The sequence below is a fragment of the Misgurnus anguillicaudatus genome, chromosome 24 (genome assembly GCF_027580225.2).
Source record: "Misgurnus anguillicaudatus chromosome 24, ASM2758022v2, whole genome shotgun sequence".
In the NCBI taxonomy this organism is placed as follows: Eukaryota; Metazoa; Chordata; class Actinopteri; order Cypriniformes; family Cobitidae; genus Misgurnus; species Misgurnus anguillicaudatus.
The window spans coordinates 29734051-29750646 of NC_073360.2; the positions used below are offsets into that span (position 1 = coordinate 29734051).

Here is a 16596-nt window from a genome sequence, read left to right on the forward strand (position 1 = left end):
CCATTCCCATTAGGTCATTGAATATTGGCTCTCCTTATGATGTCATAGGGAGATCTTATTATAATAATACCGCTCCTTAATCTGCACTATCCAACCACAGCACAGTAATTTAGTGCAGATAGACAGTGAGAAAGAGAGAAAATAATTGACAGCACAATTGCGATCAGTGTTTGAATTTCATCAGCTCATTTGCATTTTAAAGGACACACCCACAATTTGTGCTCACACCTACAAAGTGTCAATTTTAACATGTTATAATAAATTATCTATATGGTATTTTGAGCTAAAACTTCACATGTGTACTCTGGGGACACCAAAGATTTGACATCTTCAAAAAGTCTTGTGAGATGGCCCCTTTAACTTCGTTTCTCGTCTGTTTTGGTGTTCGTTTTCTGCACGCATACCTTCGCGGTGACGATTTGCTATTTAATTCCAGATCATCCGGTCCTTCGAAATCCATGTCGTCGTTTATGATGTCATTAGGCACACCTTCATCGGTGGGTTTCCTAGGCCCGTCGTGACGCTCTCCTTCCTCTTCCTCACCTCCGAGCTCCTCCCCTTCCTCCTCATCCATTTCACGTGAGCCAGGTCCAGGCAGGGGCTTGTCCTCGTCAAAATGACTACCATTCAGTCTGCGGAGAACAGAGATGTAATTAGAGATGATGTTACGCAGGACACAGAGTACGAATTCACGATCTGTCTCACGAAAGAAAACCATTCAGTGCTGAAACACAGTCCTGTTTGTTTAAAAAAAGCCCATCACGTAAAGTAGAAACACATGCCCACGTTTTCAGAGCGAGAGGAAATGCTGAAGAAAGAAAGTAGTCAAGTGTGCGGCTGAACGAGAGTCGACGGGACCCCGGTTTGTCATCAGTTATGAGGGCTGGCAGAAATGAGCCGCCCATCGTCAGGGTACTTAGACTGCAGGCCTCTCCGCTTCCTGTCTCTCTCGAACAGCTCACCTCTCCTCTTTCACTGGTTTATTTTCTTCTTTATCTCCAATTCATCTAATAGGCCAAATATTTAGCTGACAGCCCATTTGGTGAGTGCAGGGAAGGAGCTGCCAAAGCAGTCATTTCCCCATAGAGACAGAGACAGAGCAGCTATCCAAACTCTCTCTCACACACACAGAAACCGCCCAGCGGCAACGCATTAAGCTCGATTCACTCGTTCGTCTACATTCTCATCGATTAAAAATAGCAACTACCAAACTTTAAATACCAGAAGTAGAGAGGCAGAGAGAGAGAGAGGATCATATAATACAAGTCTGTGTGTACAGATGTGCAATGCAAATATTACAAAGATCTCAATTAGAAAACCTCACAGGAAACGTTTTTAGCCAGAAATGATGGATTAGAGAGAAAAAGATAAAAAAAGAGACGTTACGTTTGGCCTAGCGGTAAGCGTGTGTGCTCCAGACATGCTGAGTCAAGGTGCTCATGATGTAGGGTTTAAATATTAATAGCATATTTCCACTTGAACTTGTAAGGGCTGACATCTTGTCCGTCTTTAAAACGTTCGCTTGGACTCTTTCCTCAGATTAGCGTGGCAGCACGCGGTTTAACCGTATAATGCCGCTTTCGCAACTGAAATAATCCCCTAAACCTGCCCCTCTCATCTCTCCACACCCCGCTAATACAGCGAGAGAGCGGGCGAGCGAGAGATGGCGTGATAATGAAAACAGATTGGTAATTAGAGAGAGCTGTGGTAATTTGTGGAGGATAAAGTATCTATCAGGAGCAGTCACACTGACAGGAAACATTCGGCGACCTCTGACCTTCACTTCCTGTTCACAAACACATGTTGGGACCAGATGTGTAATGCGTAAGGTACGTACACGCATGCATCAAGTTGTATCATTTTAATGAAAATATCAAACAACAAAAAGCTCGGGAGATCTTTATCTCGACGGATCTGTCCGTCACACACACGATCGACCCGGTCAAGAATTTAAACCGTCAGAGCTCCATCCAACCTGATGATCATTTCTGGGAAATGAACGCTCGGAGATAATTATCATATGCAGATGGCAAAATTCATGTATGCGCACGCAGCCAAAAGTCAACAGCTTTCCGCACGCGCTCCGAAACGGCCCGCCGGTAATCACGTCTTCCAGGAGACCTGCCCCAATCTCTCCAATCTCTTAAAAACCGCAGGCGACAGGGTAATGATTAACAACCGTACTGAATATATGTCCGCACATACGTTCACATGTGCAGTTAATACACACTTCTGTCCCTTTCATGTGAAGGTATTCACACACACACAGGGGTGCAGGTTAATGAATAAGGTATGAGAAGTGTTGTGTTCGGTAATGTTTGTGTATAATAACCTCCATTCTGCCTCAGGCAACAAGAGGAGACTGATGACTGACGGCCTAATGGACGATCCGTTTGCATGTGTGTGAGTTCACACGTGAAAGTTGATATAATCGCATGATATTTACCCTTCCTCCGAATGTGACGGAGACGTCGCCGTCCGTGCCGTGTTACTGATGAAGTTTCGTATTTCGTTAAAATACGAATCCTCTTTATCCTCCAAGATGGCGCTACTGCTGTCCAGCTCTGATCGGGGCGACGACATCGCTGTGCCTACACATAAAAACCAAATAATAATTGACTGTAATGAAATGCATTATTCTCGCATGCCGAAAACTGGGAGAATGCATGCGTGTATACCTGATAAATTACCGTTCTCGTGTTTTTTGAGGTGGCGGTCAAGGTTGGTCTGTTGACCGAAGCAGCGATCGCAGAGGTGGCATTTGAAAGGTTTCTCTTTGTTGTGGATGTTACGGATGTGACGCTGGAGATTCGATGAAATACTAAATGAACGATCACAGTATTTACATCTGCGGATGGAAAAACAAACATTATTTTACAATACAGCATTTACATATAGAAACAGCTCTCTTTTGAATAAATCTGATAATACAATTTTTCAACTGTATAAAATTTCCACCTCCAGCATGTAACCGAATGCTCTTGACACGTACTATACAGATTGATCTCACGGAAAGTCGTGTTAAAATCACAAAAAATTTCATTAATTTATTTGTGTCCATGGCACGAAATTCAGCTTTTTCGTGTCACTCGCACAAATTTTTATAAATAGTTTTTTATGTCTGTGGCACGACTTTCTTTTTCGTGTCATTTTATGTGTCGTTTTCTAATTGGTTTTTTTCATATTTTTTTACCATTGTCGCTTGGGGTAAGAATCACTTTCTGTAACATTTTTTAACATCCTAACCCAAACCCGAACTCTAACCCCAATTCCAGGTGAGAATAGTTTTAAAACTGGAAGAAAAACAGGTAGAAACCAATACATAAAGGTACATTCTAACCCAAATCTAACCCCAACCCAATCATAAAAAATATGGGGAAAAAATGAGAAAACAAAACATAAAATTTCATAAAATGACACGAAAAAGAAAGTCGTGCCACAGACACGAAAAACCACCCATAGAAATTCATGCTGAATGACACAAAAAAGACACCCGTGCTCACGGCACGAAAAAGCTGAACTTCATGCCATGGACACAAATAAATAATCACACTTTGTACCGTATGTGCATGCAATAATTTGCTGGTTTTATGTTATCTAAACTTACAAGTTACCTAAACTTATTTAGAGAAATAAAGCTGACCGTGTAGCTGAATGTCAAAAAAAACCTTTATTTATACCCGTGTCATTAACAGAACGCAGCAGACACACTCACCTTAACGTTTTTTTAATAAATCCATTTTCCTGCCCAATTAAAGCAAAAACATTGCAAATAACACCAGATTTAACAGTTAATTTTATGTACACATATCCTAAAAATAATCTTGCGTGACTGATACGCTGAAAAGCGGGGGAATTTAAAACATGATTTTGAATGGAAGTCAATGACGCCGTCTGCCGGTTGGGTATACCAAGATGGCGGCTCGAACTCTGCGCTGGCTTCACCTCACGCTGTTACGTTAAGCGTTCTATGCGCAATCCAGTCATTTATATAGATCAGTGAGTGGAGCTGGAAAATGAACATATTTTCAAAAAAAGAGTGTCCCTTTAAGAGTTTGATAAAAAATGCAAATTAGCAAGAAATCATTCAAGACCCACTTAGCAGGTTTTACATCTGAACTTTTCTTATGCAAATCTTAAAATTTTGCACTCCATCTTTTTTTTATGGTATATACTGTACAGTATACGTCATGCATTGCTGTACCATATTTATATGCATTTCTATTTTGCAAGTCGCCTTGAGAACCATTAAAGGCTCTAAATAAAACTAAAGTTCAGTATGATTTATTATTATCGCTCTTGTACTTAAACGCGCAAAATCCTAAACACACGATTAAGTGGTCATGAACTCTTTGTCTCTCATCTTTGGCCAACTCAGTAAAACTCAAACTTTACAGTCAAAAGTTCTCCCTTCTGCCCCTAAAATGACAGCATGTGCCAAGTCCCTTCACGCAGAATTATCCTGTGCGATTACGCGATCGTATCTTCCCCTCCACCGTAGAGTTGCGCTAAACTGCGTCTCTCAGGAATCTGTTATCTTTCTCTCTCTCTGTGTCTCGCCCTCCTCCAACAGCAACAGAAAAATAGAAATTAAATTGCAGTTAAGGGCTGATCAGCGGCTCGTTTAAAGCCCTGCCAGCGCGAGAAGATTGAGGCTATCTGGAAAGTAACAGAGCCCGGCACAAACCTCCCCTGTGGTCAAATAGACCACAAACGCAGTGTGTGTGTGTGTGTGTGTGCACGCCTGTTCTGTGCTGTATTTTAAAACTCTCTAAAAGAGTCTGAGGGCCGACACAAACCTAATTACCCAGCTGCCTTTGCTGGCCCACAGCTGTATGCCACTCATCAACTCTATTATTCATTCGAACTTCCTTTAGTCTTCCTGTCTTTCTCTTCTTTCCCTGTGTATGTCTCTCTATTCCTCTCTTGTGAACTTCTTGTCACTCTTCCTCAATCATGAAGAATGCTTATATCATGGTTATGTTACATTTACAAACTATATATGAAGAGTACAGATGCAAAAGTACGCCTGACATGTTTAAATTTGAATTTTTATCAGGTTTCACTTTAATGCAGGCGCAGTAATATTAACGGAAGTTTGAGCGAGAAAGGAGGGAATTGTCAGGAGCTCTTCTGCCATACAATATAGTTCTCATTTTTTATCCGCTTAAAAATTGTCATGTTTTATTTTGTGACACCATACTTACTCGGTTAACTACTCATGTAACAGTCTTTAAATAGGAAAAACATAAAAGTGTTTGGTGGCTTCTAAATTCACCCCTGTTTGGATCCCAAGGAACGAATGGGGCTAGGCTAAATGCTAACACATTCACAATGCACTGTACAAAGATTAAGTGCATGCATTGAAAAAATACAGGTATGTATTAATTAGTCTAAGTTGAAGGAAGAAAATAGTAAAATATTGAAAAATGGTGGTGTTTTCCTTTAAAGGCGATTTTCTCAATATTGTACCTCGGCCAAATATTTTCTTATCCTAACAAACCATCCATAAATCACCTGAATGTATAATTTCCAAAAATGAAGCTTATGACTGGTTTTGTGGTCCAGGGTCACATGTATGTAGTGTACATATTATAGTGTATATGTGTGTGTGTGTCACCTGTAAGGCTGCTCTCCTGTGTGTGTCCGTAGATGTCTTGTAAGGTTGGCTGAGCGTGGGAATATCTTGCCACAGTATCTATAGGGGAAGGAAATAGATCTCCAGGAACAATACTCAACAATACACACAATACGCACACACACATTTCTCAAAAATACCCCAGCATTCCACACTCCATGTCGTAATTACTCACTAAACATCAAACACGTGTTTTTTTTACTTAAATCTTGATTTTAGGCAAACAAAAAGTATATATGTTATTGTATATCCTTGCATTATTTGAATGCGCATAAACATAACCTTACTAAACACAAGCTTATAATTGACTAAATAGCATACTACTATACTGAAGTAATTGCGACTAATCGTTTGCATAATAAAAGTTTTTTTTACATCATATATGTGTGTGTACGGTGTATAATACTTATGTATATATAAATACACACGCATTTATGTATAATTTTAAGAAAAAATATATAAAATATTAAATATTTATATATATATATATATATATATATATATATATATATATATATATATATATATATAAAAATGTATATACACATGTAAATACTTCTAAAATATCTACATATCTATGTATTTATTCATTTAAAATTATTATACACAGTACATACACACATACTGTATGATGTAAACATAAACTTTTATTTTGCAAACGATTAGTCACAATTAATCGTTATGCAGCCCTATAACTGAAGTGTATAGCTTATTTAGTGTTCATCTGATGCAAGTCTTCATCTTTAGGGTTACCTGCAGGTGTAGCGCTCTTTGCCCTTGCGTAACAGTGTTTCAGGAAGAGTGGCAGGTGGAGCCCGGAAGTCGAACATCGAGGGGACGGAACGCATGATGTCACCGCCGTCTGGCTTTAAAGAGCCAAAAGACTCCAGCTTCTCAGCCATGTTTTCAATCGCTGACATCTGCAAGAAAAACAAGAGAGATGTGTCAGAACCTCTTTTTGTGAGGTCTAAGGGGTGTGTTACCTGCATACATTAATGTTGAGTGGTCAGCACACTTATGGATAATTGTGCAAAATGCTCAATTTTGATGCACAAACAACGCACTGTATAAGATGGACCACACACACAGACACACGAATCTATGCAGATTAGAACGGCTGCCAATTTACTAATGAATTCTAACAGTTGCTTTCATCAGATATTGACACGATCTCCAAGGGAATAGGGCTACATGTGTGTTTCGGCCTGAGAATGAGAACAACATAAGGCCTGTGTGTGTGTGTGTGTGTGTGTGTGTGTGAGGTGCTGAAGAGCAGGAGTGATTCATGTCCTATGTTGCCCATAAAGCATTCAGTGCACAATATGAGCAGACAGCACATTCGTCAATATGAAAGATGTTGACATTACTGATCAAGACTGAGACAGCAGTAATAATGATATCATAGGGAAGAGAGGGAGGGGTGGAGCAGGTCTCTGTAGATGAACAGGCCTATCGGACGCAGTGCAAAAGTGCTGAGAGCTTTCACGCGCATTTGCATTATTAGGTGTGCGTTGGTTTTTCCCTTTTTCTTATTTGGTCTTATTTTGGTTTTGCTGACAAATCTGTCCTGATTCACGGTGGAGGACATGTACAATTAAAGACCAATGAGAGAGAGAGAGAGAGAGCGAGAGAGAGCGAGAGATAGGGTGAGGTTTGATGGGGAATGACAGCTGGAGGTTAAAGTTCTTCATCTGAGAGTCAGGCTCATATCCTCTGTGAGGATGTGAAGTGTCAGATCTGTTTGATGAGGGATATACCAGCTCTCTTTCTTTCGTTCTCTCTCTCTATAAATCACAGATTGATTTAGAATGAGTGAGAGATAGACGGAGTGAGAAAGAGAGAGAGAGAGAGGTATAGCTAATGACCTGCTGTCATATATCTGCATGATGTGTCTCTGTTAATGATATGCTAACACTCTATTAGTATCTCTAACTAAATAACAACCTGTTAGCTTTTCACTCATCAGTACAGCGATTAAACCCATCAGCAATTATTAAAATTTGAATATTAAAACTCTTAATTATTTATTTACTCTCAGAAATAAAGATACAAAAGCTGTCAATGGGAGGGTACCCTATAAATATGTACCATTTAGGTACACATATGTATACATTTGAGGTATGGACTCCAAAACCATCCCAGTAACTGTTTTTGTACCAAATTAATACACTGTCCTTGAGTTTTAATCAGAAATGTACAAGATAAAAAAAACTTTAAACCCCACACTGCAAAAAAAGTACTAGTTGTTAGTACTACAAATATCTAAAAATTCTTAAATTATGATGCATGTGTATGAGCAAAATAACCTAAGAAAATATTTTTAGACAAAAACATAACATTTAAGTTATATATATATATATATATATATATATATATATATATATATATATATATATATATATTAAAACAAGCAAAATATATATAATTTTTTTTCCATTAGCAGATTTTTTTGCTTGTTTTAAGCATAAACTCACTTAAATTGTGCATTTTTTGTCTAAAAACTAAACTTATTTTAGGTAATTTGGCTCATTAAGAAAATACATCTTGATTTAAGCATTTTTAGATCAGGGGTCTCTTACCTTTGTGAGCAAGGGCTACCACAATGGATGGTTTTACTTTTTAATTTTGTTTTACTTGTTGATATGTTTTTACATAAAAGAAGCCATGCTTATATTAAAAATAAATATTAAAATTGAGGATATTACTAAAATGTGCTTTGGCAGCCAACTCACAGACTCCGGGCGGGCAACCTGATGCCCGCGGGCACCATGTTGCACTGCAAAAAATGATTTTCAAGAATAATATTTCTTAGTATTTTTGTCTTGTTTTCAGTAAAAATATCTAAAAATTGTTAAATTAAAATGCTTTTTCTTGATGAGCAAAATGACTTAAGAAAATAAGTCTAGTTTTTAGACCAAAAATATCCAATTGAAGTGATTTTGAAAAAATTTCTTAAACACTAAATTCAAGAAAAATTCAAGAACAATTTGCTTACCCCATTGGCAGATTTTTTTGCCTGTTTTATGCACAAAATCACTTAAATTTCATATTTTTGGTCTAAAAACTAGACTTATTTTCTTGGGTCGTTTTGCTCATCAAGAAATAACATCTTAATTTAAGAATTTTTAGATATTTTTACTAAAAACAAAAATACTAAGAAAGTCATTATTTGCAGTGCACTAATTCGCCCACATTCATTGTATAACTATACTCTCTAACTAAATGTCTCATTTGCCTCTATTTTTGTTTCCCCAAATAATTTCAGAAGAAACCACTGACACAAGCTTGATCCTAAACCACATATAAGCAGCATCATTAAGTCTAACAAGCTATAAGTGAGCATCACAATTTTCCTCTGTGCCAGTAGTTTTGTACACACACACACATACACACACACATACACAAACACACATGCATATTTTATAGGCATTTTGATTGTTTCTTGAAGTCTACACCTATTATCATAGATCTCTATCTCTGTGATTGCTGTAACAACTAAGTCCAAAGAAATTCGTGATCGCCAATGAATGGACTTCCTGGATAGTTAGTAGCTTTTAGCCTCTCCAGTTCTCTCTCTCTGTGGTAGGGCAGCTGTCGAGTTGCCCATTCGCAGTAGTGTGTGTCTAAGAGGCCCTTCATTAGCAAGAGCTTTTTCAATTGTTGATCTTATCAGGGTACCAGATGTCTCGGGTTTGGAAACCCCCCTTCTAGTATCACACACACACACACATACAGAGGGGTCCCAGAGAGACTGTTACCCCTCCAGTGATGCGATGCCGTACGGTGCTGTCGCCCCCCAAATCAGTGCCGTGGTCTGTTCTTTTCTCTGTGTAAATAATCACACACTTACACTCGCTGCATTATCAGGGGCAGCCATCAGAAACAACAACTGCTCTGTCTGCTCAACACACACTGGAGGCAACAGAAACGCGGGCGCAAAAAGCGGAGACGTGCGTCTGCATACATCAAACGACACACGAACGCAGGATAGACTTGTCATTCATCCAGTGGTCAATTTGATGCATTTCTAACTGAATGCTTGTAAATCAAATGTATTGTTTAACGACAGTAATAGCAAACATAAAAGTGAATAGATCTGTTGTCATGCATTGAACAGATCATGTGCATGCATCTATGTGCGATACAAACGTTTGCATGAGGTTATTAAGCATGTGTATATGTGTGGTAACAGCGTATGAATGTCTGGGCTTAAGAGTAACTTACCCATGTTCTGTGATCAGGCATGCGAAACTGGAGGCGGGACAGAAGGGAAACAGCGAATCAAAATCAGAGTTATCAACTGTGTCTGATTTGTCTTGGGTTGTTCAGTAACTTTTTGTTTGCAATTGTGGTTGACTTAGGCTTAAATTAAAAATTAACTATTTGCGTTTTTTTGGAAATGGATGAAGGATGGAGAGTTATAATCATGAAGCTGCGTATGTAAACATTTCCCTACTGAAAAATCCATCTAAGACCAGCATAAGCTGGCTTTAGCTGGTTTTAGCTGGTCCTCCCAGCCTGACAAAGCTGGTCATACTGGTGGGTGAGCTGGTCTTCCAGCATGACCAGCTAAGTGACCAACACACAGCTAGACCAGCTTGATACAAGCAAAACCAGCTTCCTACACTAGCAAAACCAGCTAATACCAAGCTGGGAGACCAGCTAAAACCAGCTCACCAGCTTATGCTGGTCATAGCTGGATTTTTCAGTAGGGTTGGCTAATGTGGATGGCAGCTTTGTGGTGTGCAACAACACGGGGACACGGTGATGCGGGGTCTCTATTAATGTTTTAAGATTATCAACATCATACATTACAAGTGTATAATACTCATCACTAAATAAAAAATGCAACCGGCTTCTAGTTACTCATTTAACTTTTAAACATTTAATAATTTTCCACCCAATTTTCCATTCCTTCCATACGTATTGCACTAAAACATTTAAAACTACATTTCCCATAATGCATCTGTTCTGTCAATAGTCTTCCTGGTGCTGATTAGCTAGTGCAGTGATGATAATGCAATAAAGTGGATGCTGATAGGTCACCTCATTACGCAGTGTGTCAGAAACATGTGGATATTATCTTGCGCAGACACAAGGCATAGAGAAAATAAATCAGTCCAATGAAACAGCCAATAAAACGCTGTCCTGAAACAGCCAATAAAACAATACTCCAGACAGTGTCTGCGCGCGCGTGTGTGTGTGTATCTGGGTGTACCAATCATATAAGTGTGTGGGGTTTTTGTGTGTGGAGAACCATGTACGATTTTTACAGAACTGTGAGCGACACTGATAGTGAACACACATGCACACACAAACCACTGACATAGAGCAGACAGGTTAAAGAATACACACAGACTAATGAGGTCACATGGATACTTTAGCACAAAACCACACACTAACACACTTAAACTCTGACAAACTCACTCAATCCAGATGCACAATTCACATAAATTACACAGATTTACAGCATACACACACACACACACACTCCATCCAGGGGCGAGGGGTGGGGGTCAATGTCTGGTGGTTTAACAGGGTATCATATTGTGACATCATAATCAAAGACACCCACACAAAGATACGTGTCACAAAGCTTCCACCCTGTCTCAATCTCACATCTGGACCTGATCACATGTAAAAGATCTGTGCAGAGGAACATGGGAGTCACTATGCTAATGCCAAAACACTGGGGCTCTGTAAAGCTACTGCCAAAATACTGTGGCCATCACATAAATAAAGGCATCTTAAGGAGGTGTTTTGTCAGTATTGAGAATGGCATTGAAGTGGACAAGAAATGTTACATGCTTCAGTCGCTTGCCAACCATGTGATATTGGCAGAGTAACCCTAAATGTTTAACTCAAGTAGGCGACGGTCAGAGTTTTTGCTGATTTATGTCTGTCAAGCCTGCTTTCAATAATCTGTCCATTGTCGTCCTTTCTATTAGCGTTTGTGTCTGGAACGACTTGCATTAACACAAACCGCAGTAGCACGCATGGCGGCAATTGAAAATATAGGGTAATGATTTGAGCAGGACTGCAGGGATGAGGTGTAAAAATAAGATGGAGTTAGCAGCGGGAAAATGTTTTGGCAAACCTCACCTGTGGGTGGAAGAGAAATCCCGGAGCTGGTCGCATGTATTTGTCCTTTAGGACTTCGAATGGATCGTTCATTTTTCTCTTCTCAACCCTGCTGATATTAAACTTCTATCAGTCCTCATGGCAAGTTCATTCATTACGCTTACATTATATCGTTACATGAGAATAACAGGTAACACTATTACATTAGGAAGGACTTGTGATTGACAGTACCGGTATATGGGGTCCATGAAGAAAGGGGTGGGTCTTGCGTGCTGAAGGGAGGGGTCGGTCTTGGGTGGCTCCGGCTCTGCCCTCTTATCAGCAAAGGAAGGAGGCTTTTGTATCTCCTCCCCTCTTTTGCTCTTGCCTCGGCTTCGTCCGCCAAGACTCAGGTCAAGCGGCTGATCCGGATTGGTTGATTGTACATGTGAGGCTTCGGATTTCAATGGAGCACAGGTGGCTGCTAGAGGTTCCTCTTTCCGCCTGGTGGTGAGATCAAAAGGCGATTCAACACTTTTCTGGAGTTTTTTACTTTCAACTGGAGGGCTTTCTGGCTCCACCTTGTGGCCTGGAGGTCGAAGTTGCTCCCTCTCAGGGAATGGATAGACTGAAGGAGAGAAGGCAGGAAAGAAAGATAAAGGAAACATGGAGGGATATGGCAGTGCCCCGACTTTTTTGTCTTGGAGGCCTGCGAGTCCGGTAGAGCCAAAATATTTCTCAGCGATGGAGGCAATGGCTTTTATTGAGTCATTAACAGCACCAGAAACAGCTGTGTGCTCGTCCAGAGATGGCTGGTTGAGCCCTGATGCAGGAAAGTCTTTTCCATTACCGGTGTTGTTACTACCACTGGATTTGATGAGAGTTGGACTCTGGGCATCGCTGAACCCACTCGACTTCCTTTTTGGCCCTTTCCCATTTTCCCGCACTCGCTCCCGGTCGCTCTCTGCTTCGCTGTCTAGCTCTGAACCCGAAGTGCTTTCCAGCTCACTCCCGCTTGGAGTGCTGACATCATCCAAATCGCTACTCTCGGATTGCTCGCTCATTTTCCCGCTCTGCCTCGGCTTGGAGATGGAGCCTTCTCTCGGCCGCTCGATTCCCTCCCCGTCTCCGTTGAACGAGTCCTTGCGGAAACTCTTCAAGAGGTCATGTGACCCAGGGATGGGTGAGGACAGCAGTGGGCTCTTCCGAAGTTCAGCGCTTTGAGGGCCATTGATTGGCGACGTGGATGGGATTAGTGGGGGCCGGTGGTAAAGTCCTGATGGGAAAAGTCCCGGAAAACTAAATGGGAATGCCGGAGGGGCTGCTGGGAACGTCAACCCACCATGATGCCGGTTCGTCCCAAAATAGTCTGCTAAACCAGGGCTCCCATGGCTCATTCCAGCCAATGTAGACTTATCCAGGCCAGGGGCACCAGGGAGGGTCATGCCTTGGCCAAACAACCCTCCTGCCGCAGCGGCGAAATGGTTTTTACCCTCGCAGAAGCGCCGATGTTTGTTTAGGGAGGATGTGGTGCTAAACATCTGTCCGCAGTCTTTACACTTGATCTGAGTGCGACAGTCCGCGTGCATGCGCTTGTGACGGCACAGATTGGAGAACTGCGTGTACGATTTGTGGCAGACCTCACCTACAGATAGTGAGACAGGGGTGTAAGTGTTTAGATTTTTAGACACATCTTTTCATAAAACAAACAAATATGCAGGGCAAGCAAGGATGACAGATAAAAGAATGCAATGTCACACACAGGTGCACACATACACACACACAAACAGACAAAGACTTCACAATGGCTCTATTTTAAGCGTGAGAAGGAAATCGAGTTGAATGAATCCTCTCCTGCAGGTCCGTTCCCATGGACCAGGCGACGTCTCTGTCTATCATACACACACACCATATAATCTTTAAACAATAGTCTTAAAACTCATGACTTATCCCAAATTTCTGATTTTCATGTCCTTAAATCCTCTACGAGTACCATAAATCTGTCAAAATGACCACTTCCTAACACTTCTAGTGTGAAATGAAATCTAATCTGCCTGCAATTCTTATCTAACCGCATGTATTACATATATACAGTAAATGTGATGTTTTCCAAACTTTAGCAAGTTAAGAAGGAACTGTTAGGGAGTGGATAGCTAATCCCTGTCAGATCGTATGAGGTATGAGGTGCGGTATGAGAGGATGTTGTGCCGAGGGCTGTGTTTATGGAGTCAGTCACTCACAGAGGGTCTGATCAAAAGATGGGGTGTAAATATTAGTGCAGGGGAGAGAGGATGACTTAAGTGCGTCGTATCAAAGTCAATTTTTGTACATAAAGACACCACGCATACATACTGCATAGATATCTAGGAAGACACACACAAGCTGCTTATGTAATTGTGAACAACTGCACACACACATACACACACTCGGATGAACAGGTGTGAAATCTGGGAAGTGTGAGGGAAGATCTACGAGCACTTGTGTTTTGTCAGCTCTTCATAGACGGTAACAAAATATTATAAACACATTCCACAGTGGTGAACTTCCAATATGGGCGCTACAGAGGTGTGTGTGTGTGCTTGTGTAAAGAAGAAGGATCTTTATCCTGTACTACAGAAAAGAAACATCTTTTCTGTTTTAGATAAAAAGCAAAATTTTTCACATGACCGCTTTTGCTAAGAATTGCACACACACCATAAATCCGTAAGCCAAGTGCATTCTGCATGCCTCTTTTTGTGTATACGTGTGTATGTGTGTGTTTTGTTACGAGGTCATTAACTGTTGTTAGCAGTGCTTGTTTAAATGCTGATTGCTGTAAATGGTGGTGTGCTGGTCTCTGTACAGGCAGGGCTGCATGTGGTAGTGATTTGCCTGGAATGGCCAGACTTAGCAAGCTAGTTACTGTCTGATACAGAGTGGGGGGGCAGCGTCTAAACAAGCTGTGTGGGATCAGCACTATCAGGGTCAATGCATGAAGTTCAATCGGGTAAAGTTCAGAGGTCACGGTACGGTTTAAGACATTAAAATCGTTATGAGTCGAATGAGGTCCTTATGCAGGATGAGATTAAGATCTGAGGTCATTCACGTATGGGGTCGGAGGTCAGGCATTGAAATCAAAAGCGTGGAGCTGGTGTAGTGACATGTATTGTAATGGGAATTTAAGGTGAATGTATGTGTGGTCAAAAAATTCTTTGATCACAGTATTAACTGTACATTTAATCATTAAAATGTATCATTTATGTTAAACCATCAATGCTAATATGGCTTTGCAAACATCTAGATATGAAATTAATATGCAAGCACAATTTATTTTATGTATTTTAAGCTGACATAACTTATAAAAACATGTAAAAAAACTTAAAGGTGCAGTGTGTAATTTTTAGAAGGATCTCTTGACAGAAATGCAAAATTATATACAAAACTATATTATCAGTGATGTATATAATGAACCGTTATGTTTTTATTACCTTAGAATGAGACGTTCTATCTACATGCACCGAGGGTCCCCTTACGTGGAAGTCACCATTTTGTGCCGCAGATGCCCTTAACGGACAAACTTTTTTACTAAGTTGTCTCCGACGATGACATGTTTTTCTGGTGGTGCCTACTGTAGCTTCTCTATGCGTTTCAAAAGCGAGGGGTGAGCAGTGGACTGAGCCGTTGGTTGCAATTCGCAACCTCACCACTAGATGCCGCTAAAATGTACACACTGCACCTTTAACTGGCATTGTCCCGTGAGCGGGACACCCGGGTTTACTTCAATATTTCTCATGTAAATGTTAATCTATTACGACAAACTATATATTGTTGGAAAGGTCTAAGAATGTAGTTTTCATATTTCAAAACCTTTTAGCAGTAATAATAATGCAGTGACTGTAATTTATTCATTTGTGACAAGAGTATGCTGCAAACCTCATAGCAAACCCCTTTTTTAATAATTTTATATATAAAATAATGCTATATTGCAATATTTTTATTTATTACAATAAAATTAAACTGCTATAACAATTTTTCTTATTTAATATTTTCACCTTCAGACACTACCGTAAATAACTTTAAATTGTCATCTTTAAAACAATACCAAAATTATTCTTCTAGAAAAAAATGCCAGAGTTATTTTCATTTAAAGGAGTACATCACCTTTTCACCCCCACTCAAAAAGGGCAGTGCCAGGTAAAGGGTTAATTTGTTAAGTTAAAGTAAAATAAAATATATGAAGAGTTTCGTTGCAAAAACAAGATAACTCCGTTTTTTAAATTTTTCAGAAATTTTGTTTTTTGGTTGTGCCTTTCAATTAATATCAATTCAACTGCAGTTGGTTTGTTTTAATTTAAACCTTCATAACTTAAAAAATACAGCTAAGTAGCACCATAAAACAAAATAATAACATGATAACGTAATAATAAAAGTGTTTTCACAAAAATGTTAAAAACTGATTTATCTCATTTTGCAATGAAACTCTTCATATGTTGATTTGACATCATTTTTACAGTGCAGGCCTGACCGATTATGCTGAGAACTAATGGATCAGAGTTACATACAAATACATTGTGGACACACTCAATACAGTAAGTGCATTAAACATCAGCCTGTAAGAAAAAGCATTACAAACTGCTGTTATTGTCCAAATAGATTGGTTAAGTCATAGTAAATTACAAACACAAACATCTTTAAATCACTAATAATAATACACATAACTCATAAACAGTAATAACTGTTTTACATAAAAGGTACTTTGTAAATTAAGACAATTAAAATAAAACATTAGTATAAACTGTATTGCTTATCAAATTCATGCTACCCTTTGTTAAAGACAACATGAAATCAAAATGTATTTACTTTCTCTTATTCCTGTTCTTCCATGATTCATAAGCAGAAGAGCTCAGATGCAAAACCCG

At 39.7% G+C, this 16596-nt stretch overlaps 1 protein-coding gene across 17 annotated transcripts in view; it reads right to left on the bottom strand.

Annotated features, from left to right (window-relative positions):
- The window catches only part of mecom (MDS1 and EVI1 complex locus), a 191679-nt gene that overhangs the window by 3144 nt on the left and 171939 nt on the right, over nt 1-16596 (bottom strand). For 6 of the 17 annotated variants that reach the window (XM_055197069.2, XM_055197074.2, XM_055197067.2 and 3 more), the window contains 8 exons: nt 11951-13343; nt 11741-11831; nt 9863-9889; nt 6392-6558; nt 5621-5698; nt 2679-2848; nt 2447-2591; nt 405-632 (listed from right to left, as the gene is read on the bottom strand). In XM_055197069.2, coding sequence (XP_055053044.2) covers nt 405-632; nt 2447-2591; nt 2679-2848; nt 5621-5698; nt 6392-6558; nt 9863-9889; nt 11741-11831; nt 11951-13343 — 2299 coding nt within the window. The remainder of the gene's footprint in view (nt 1-404; nt 633-2446; nt 2592-2678; nt 2849-5620; nt 5699-6391; nt 6559-9862; nt 9890-11740; nt 11832-11950; nt 13344-16596) is intronic. The other 11 variants (XM_055197082.2, XM_055197083.2, XM_055197077.2 and 8 more) reach the window with 4 other exon arrangements.